Source organism: Marmota marmota, unplaced genomic scaffold (assembly GCF_001458135.2).
Source record: "Marmota marmota marmota unplaced genomic scaffold, marMar, whole genome shotgun sequence".
Classification (NCBI taxonomy): Eukaryota; Metazoa; Chordata; class Mammalia; order Rodentia; family Sciuridae; genus Marmota; species Marmota marmota.
Window position 1 is genome coordinate 10,237,801 of NW_026000283.1, and position 7,161 is coordinate 10,244,961.

At 43.3% G+C, this 7,161-nt stretch overlaps 1 protein-coding gene and 1 non-coding gene across 2 annotated transcripts; both read left to right on the top strand.

Moving 5' to 3' along the window:
- The first annotated feature begins 920 nt into the window (after positions 1-920).
- Positions 921-5,010, top strand: Rpl39 (ribosomal protein L39). The gene is made up of 4 exons (XM_015498519.2): positions 921-966; positions 1,887-2,083; positions 3,076-3,179; positions 4,814-5,010. Exons 1-4 carry the CDS (start codon positions 921-923, stop codon positions 4,860-4,862), a joined length of 396 nt encoding a protein of 131 aa, XP_015354005.2. The 3' UTR covers positions 4,863-5,010.
- Positions 4,261-4,391, top strand: LOC125614399. The gene has a single exon (XR_007345002.1). It is a non-coding gene; the product is annotated as a small nucleolar RNA SNORA69 (small nucleolar RNA).
- Positions 5,011-7,161: the final 2,151 nt, after the last annotated feature.

Here is a 7,161-nt window from a genome sequence, read left to right on the forward strand (position 1 = left end):
GGGGTGGCATGCAAAATATGAGTAAACCAGGAAGAAGCACCTGTATAAGAATTAAAAGTATTTGCTGGGCACAGTGGTTGAGTGCCCCGGGGTTCAATACCCTGACCTGGGGCAGGAGGGGGTTATTTAAAAGGATGATTTATATAAGCACTTAGCACAGAATTATTCACACCCTAAACTCTCAATAAGTGGTAGCTATGATGAAGACAATGATATCCAAGGGAAGGCTTATCTCTTTTTAGAGTCAGCAAAAAGAAAATGGTGGTCTGGCACGCCTGTAAACCTGTAATCCCAGCGGCTCCAAAGGCTGAGACAGGATGATCGCAAATTCAAAGCCAGCTTCAGCAAAAATGAGATGTTAAGAACTCAGTGAGACCCTGTCTCTAAGTAAAATAGGACTGGGGATGTGGCTCGGTGATCAAGTGCTCCTGAGTTCAATCCCTGGTACTCCCCCTCAAAAAAATTTTTTGAGACACTATCTTGCTAAATTGCCCAGGCTAGCCTCCAACTTGCAATCCTCTTGCCTCAGCCTCTAACAGCTAGGATTACATGCATGCTCCATTTCAGAATTTTTTTAAATGTATAAAACAAAGTATATAAGATTACAATGAAAACCAGTTACATTGCAATATAGTTATCAGAATATTTTTAAAATAAAAAGGTGCTACAATAACACATGGGATTTTAAACAGTTCTATTTGTGGATCTAACAGCTATGTATTTTAAAAAGTGAGTGTGTTGGGCTGGGATTGTGGCTCAGTGGTAGAGCACTTGCCTAGTACCGGAGGGGCCCGGGTTCGAGTCTCAGCACCACATAAAAATAAAAGGCATTGTGTTGTCTCCATCTACAAAAAAGATTCATTCTCTCTGTCTCTCTCTCAAAAAAAAAAGTGAGTGTGTAAATATCTACATTAACTGTAATGTACTGTGATACCATTTGTGGTTCTATAGGTGACCAAGTCACAGGTAATATGCAACACCACTGTGGTCTCTTGCTACATTCATAAACAAAGTGTTGAAATCAGTCAGTTTGGTGAAAATATGGTGTATTTTTCTCCATCCAAATTCAAGGACTCTGAACTGTATAAATGTACTCTTCTGGACCCAAGACTAAAAACTCTTGCCTTAATTCATTGGCGCAAAAATGCTTGAGGTTCATGTACAACCAAACGAATGAGAAGTTACATTCCATTTATGTATGGGCTGTCAAAATGCATTCTACTGTCATGTATAACTAATTAGAATAAAAAAATAAAAACAAAAACAAAATGCTTGAGGTGAATGCAAAGATATACAGAGGTTTTCTAGTTTTTGCTCTGGCGGTGCTGGGAATGGAATCAGGAAAGTGCTAGGAAAGTGCTCTACCACTAACATACGCCCTCAGCACGAGGTTTTTGTTTATAAATGGGGAAAATAAAAAATGAAAACTAGAAGCACTAGCATCCCAAACGCATGCCGTTAATTCCTGTACATCCTAGCAAAGTTGGGCTTCGTTAGTCTAAAACTCCAAGTCCGTCCCTAGGCTTACAGGACCCACGTAGTCCTGCCGCCGCACTTCCTAGGCAGCTCGAAATTACTTGTAGCAGGCCTAGAGCTCCCACCGGCCCATCCCGTCTGGGAACTCTAGCCCCGCCCCTCTACTCGTGGCGCGCTCCCAGTCTAGGCCCGAAGTCGCCGGCGGCTGGGGGTGACCGTCCCTTCCCACGCCCTCCCTAGGGGTTGGCCCCACCCACTCTCCCCCCTCTGCTTTCGGAAGAGGTTCTAATTTGGCACTTATCACAGGCTGTCTACCTCACCGACGAAATGGAGTGCCCCTAGCACACCGACGGGCTCCTGGGAAACCCACTTACGGAAGTGAAGGCAAGTGAATTTCATTCCTCACTAAGAAGCGCAGGTTCCCAGGGCCCCATGGGAGGCTGGGCTGGCGGGTAGGGAGGCGCTAGTCGCTGGCTGGCGCAAAGCGTCACTGCCTAAGCTCCACCTCTCAGTGGCGCCTTCTAAACGCGTTCTTCCGCCCTCTTTCCTCCTCTTCGCCTTTTTTCGGCCATTGTGGTGCGAGCACCGAATTCGGTCCCTCACCATGGTAAGTCTATCGGCCGCCATCGGCTCGGAGATGGCTTTCCTAGACACAAAGCCGCCAAGGGCTGGCCGGGGCCGCGTGAAGTGTCGAGGGGCAGGAGTATTTTAAAGGTATTTTCAAGGGACGGTCCAGTTTGGCCGCTGCTCTAACCCACAGGCCTAGCAGGAGCACTCGGGGAGGGGCGGCTGCGCCGGCGCGGAAGAGTCCAAAGCGCGCTAAGAGTCTGGCTGGTCCCGGGGAGCGCAAGTATTTTTGCTTCCCTGCTGTTGCAAACTGTGATTATCGAGGTGCACCCCCACTCCCGTCCCGCTTGCCTGAACTTGGACCAACGGCAGGCTGCCGGTAGTGTGCACGATATGCTCGGCATCAGAAGGGGCATCCAGAAGTGTTACCCATAACAAGATTGCAGGAATTTTTAGTCATTTGTTCAGAGACTTGAGCTTAATTGCCTAGAATGGGGGTTTTGTGTGATACGGGGATTTTTAGTAAATGCCATCACTGCTCTGTGACAGATTACTATGTTTGTTGGTTACTAGGTATGGAGGGGATCGGTATCTGATGTTTTCTAGTTTATTGATAAAATATGCAACTGCTATTGCGGGCTGGGAGAGAGTTGTAGTTATGCCTTTATAATGGCCCCTATAATGCAAGGGTTTGTTGGGCTAAGTTGGCTAGGCTATAGATCTGCAATTCTGCCGGATTGACCTTGAGGGGGTGGAGGGTACACTGAGGCTCATTGACTTACAAGTGATAGGTTATTCTGGTTAACCTAAAGCTAGGTCTTTCCATTAAGCCAAGTTCCCCAGCCCTAGCCAATTCCCAATTTGGTTGCCTGAGTTTTCTGATGCCTTTTGAGAACTCTCAGGATTTGAGGGTGGATGATGATTTTTAATTTTTTTGTATATCCACTGAGATGTTTGTTGGATTGAGGAAAAAAATTTTGAATCATTTTGGGCTGGCTCTAGTATCACTAAGTTGTTTGCATTTCCTTTCAGTCTTCTCACAAGACTTTCAGGATCAAGCGATTTTTGGCCAAGAAACAAAAGCAAAATCGTCCCATTCCCCAGTGGATTCGAATGAAAACTGGTAATAAAATCAGGTAAGACACCACACACACACACACACACACACACACTATTCTTTCTTTCAGATTACTTTTAGGGCATAAACATGCAGTTGAAAGTTACATGTAATCAAATCTGTCGTCTATCAATATTTTGAAGTCCTTTTTTATTGTTTTTGGATTTGTTTGTGAAGTTTTTTTGTTTTGTTTTGTTTTTGCTAAGGCTGGCTTTGAACTGTGATCCTCCTGCCTCAGCCTTCCAAGCTGCTTGGATTACAGGCATGTGCCACTGTGCCTGGCTTATTTGTTCATTTTTATGTGGTGCCAAGGATCAAACCGAGTGCCTCACACCCCACTCTGCCACTGAGCTATAGCCCAGCTCCCCCAAAATCAGTTTTTGAAGTGGTCAGCTTTTTTTTTTTTTTTAAAGATTGCAACACTGCCCTCTACTGCAGAAATAGTTGAATTGATGAGTTTGGAAGAAAGACGTCACTAGAATTGTTGTCAAGGACCTCCAAGGTCAACTAGGACTAAAACTCTGGTTTCCTATATTCCTTTTTCAGCCTGCTTCTCATACTAAGTGGGCTTTAAGACAAATCTTGAAGGGAGGAAAAGTAAGCATGTGAAATTTGCCCCAAGATCCCATAACCAGTGACAATCCTAGAGTGTTAAATAAAATTCACATTTTTTGTTTGTTTAAAATGAAGTACCAGGTTCACTGGCTTTTCCAAATAACAGCTCAGAAGACCACATACAGGATGTAGAGTGTTGAAGCTGACAGTAGAGGGTGAGCTTAGGAAGTGGGTCCCTCTTGAAAGAGAAGACCACAAAGCTAGTGTAAACTCTCTGGGTTGTACAGCAAATCTGTTGAAGGAGAAACTGGGACCCTTTCCATGTTCCTGTCAACTGATGATATCTGTGTTTTGGGTTGTGGGAATGAACAAAATGTATATAAAATGGAGTGCCTAATTCAATAGATAATCCTGGTTCTCTGGTCTCATACAGTTGGGGAGATATTTGCTATCTTCCAACTTTTATTTATTTTGTGTGTGCTTGGTGCCCAGGGCCTCATGTAGCCATAATCTCCAGCCCCTCTTTCAACTTTTAAAATTAATTGAGAGCAGGTTGCAATTACAGTGCTTCATTTTGTGGAAGTACTGCCATTATCCTGCTGAAAGAAAAGCTATGTTGATCATTTTTGATTTTGCCTTCTGGGGGTAAAATCATGACAGATTGACATGGACAATTCAGACATTGCTTTAACTCTGGAATGCACTATTACTATGGAGTATTAATTTGTTGTAAAGATAATGCAGGAGCTTTTGTGTGTGATCCATTAAGAGGGGGTTAAAGATATGCTTGCATCTACCCCCAGTGTGTTGAATCAAAAGTGGGTGTGGGTACCCATGGAGGGGAGGGGAAGAAGGAGTTTCCTTTCTACTTGAGTCCCAGTTAAGAACCTAGTCTGAGATCAGTCATCTTGAGGTTGAAATTTGGTTTGACCCAGTTCTTACAAAAATGTAACAAATAATTTTACTCTCAAGAACAATCCAAACTTGTTGAAGGAGAAACTGTGACCTTTGAATTTTGTTGTACCAAGTTTATGGTGAATGGAGACAGCTAAATTGTAGTCAGACTGCCTTTGTAACTGTCAGTTTCCTTCTCTGTAGGTACAATTCCAAGAGGAGACACTGGAGGAGAACCAAGCTGGGTCTATAAAGAATGACATGAAATGGCGCACATATTTATCAAAGCTGTGATCATTTTGTCACATCCACCTGAAAATGTCTGCCCTATCTGGATAGTGTCACAGAAGCTGTAGTACTGGTTTGGGTTGGTTTGCTAATAAATATGTGAAACATTTGAACTGCTGTTTTGGTTTTTAAGGTTATTGGATTAAAGAGAGGGAGAGAATTTTTTTAAATATTTATTTTTCAGTTTTCTGTGGACACAATATCTTTATTTTATGTGGTGCTGAGGATCGAACCCAGTGCCCTGCGCATGCCAGGCAAGCGCATTACTGCTTGAGCCACATCCCCAGCCCTATTTTCTTATAAGATGGTCTTTACATTTTAAAGTTTTTGAAACCAGGGACACATAAACCACTGAGCCACATCCCCAGTGAGTTGATTAGGGCCTTGCTAAATTCCTGAGGCTGGCTTTGAATTTGTGATCCTGCCTCAGCCTAGCCTCCCAACCTGGGATTATTACAGGCATGCACCACTGTGCATGGTAAAAATTGGTTAACACAACCACATGCATTTATTTACATTTTCATGGCTGTTTTCACCTTGATGCAGACTTGGCCTTTGTGAAAGCTTAAAATATTACTACTTGGCTCTTAACAAAAAGATTGCCAATCTCAAATCCTAGATTGGAAAGAGTTCAGCTTGGCCTGAAAGATCAAATTTAATTGTTGGCTATGTAGCAAATTGTTACCAGCATTACCTGACATAATAGTTGCAGCTGAGTTAATATGCACAATGAAAATCTTACTGGCAGTGTTGAGCTTTTTACCACATTAGTGTACTGCTGTATTACCCTTGACTTGCAAGTTTCCAGGGAATTGTGTTTAATGCCTAATAACTACTAGAATATATAGAGATGTCTTTAGCAAGTTATTGGGCACTTGTGTGTCAGCCACCATTCTGGGTACATGAGACTGATACATAAATTATATGGCATGTTTGGAGATAAGAGCCAGTAGACCAATGTGCAATCACTTGCAGACCTGTGAAAAAGGTGGGAGGGACAGTTCCCTAATTGTCTGGAATTAGGACAAACTGCTGCATGCAGTAAGGCCAGGAGACTTTGATTTGTAATTCTCTACCTAGTTTGTTGTGGGAAGGATCTTTGCTCGCTGGACAAGGCAAATGACAGCAAGTAGAAAATGCTGTTTATGGGGCACAGTGAGTGGTGGGGGTTGTACAGCAAAGAAGACCCTGCCTACAATCACATTAGGAGGTTCAGTTGACTAATCTGTAAGAACCACAGCTTTCCTGAAGTTGGAAGAGTGGGCTGCAGGACACCAAGTGACCTAGGAACCTAGAAACTTCAAAACAGATCGTTGGAACCTAGTTCCTTCATGAGCCCCTATTTCAAATATTTTCTCTTGGTGCATAAGTGTTACCTGCATGTTCAAAGATAGCTGCCATGGGGCTGGGGTTGTGGCTCAAGTGGGAGAGTGCTCACTTAGCACATGTGAGGCACTGGGTTCGATCCTCGGCACCATATAAAATAAAGATATTGTATCCACAAAAAAAAACTGAAAAATAAATACTTTCAAAAAAGCAAAGATAGCTGCCACAGTAAATAGCAGTCGGTGTTATTTAAGTCCAAAACAGGGGGACTTGATAGGGCTTAACCAAAAGTCACATGATGGAAATTTCCATCCAGACGTGGTGGCACATACCTATGATCCCAGTGGCTCAGGAGGCTGAGGCAGGAGGATCATGAGTTCAAATCCAGCCTCAGCAATTTAGTGAGGCCCTAAACAATTCAGCAAGACCCTGTCTCTAAATAAAATACAAAAAAGGGCTGGGGATGTGACTCAGTAGTTAAGTGCCCCTGAGTTCAATATCTGGTACCAAATAAATAAAAAAATAAGCTAAGGTCACTAATGGGCCAGCTTTCTCTATGGACTTTTTTGTTTAGTACTGAGAATTGAACCCAGGGGTTCTGGAACACTGAGCCACATCCAGCCATTTTTTTTTTTTTATGTTGAGACAGGGTCTCAGTTGCTGAGGCTGGCTTTGACCTTGTTAGCCTCCTGAGTTGTTGGGATTACAGGTGGGTACCACCACACCCAGCTCTCTATGGACTTTGAATAAAAGGGATTAGCATCAAGAGAAATGGAAAATTATATGGATACTAGTGTTGTGTATGATTGTGCCCATCCATTGACCTACTGAGAGGCAAGCAGCAGCAGAGTGGTGGTTTAGAGTTTGCAGTCTGGGTTCAAAGCCAGCTGTTAGCCTCACTTGTCTGCAAAACCATGGGGCCTCAGGTATGAGGATGA

Excerpts from the sequence above, each read along its gene's own strand:
- Rpl39 (XM_015498519.2), top strand. The coding sequence starts at position 921 with ATGTACTGTGATACCATTTGTGGTTCTATAGGTGACCAAGTCACAG. Across the intron at positions 967-1,886 it reads TATAGGTGACCAAGTCACAG|AAGCGCAGGTTCCCAGGGCC; the intron begins GTAATATGCAAC and ends TTCCTCACTAAG. Across the intron at positions 2,084-3,075 it reads GAATTCGGTCCCTCACCATG|TCTTCTCACAAGACTTTCAG; the intron begins GTAAGTCTATCG and ends ATTTCCTTTCAG.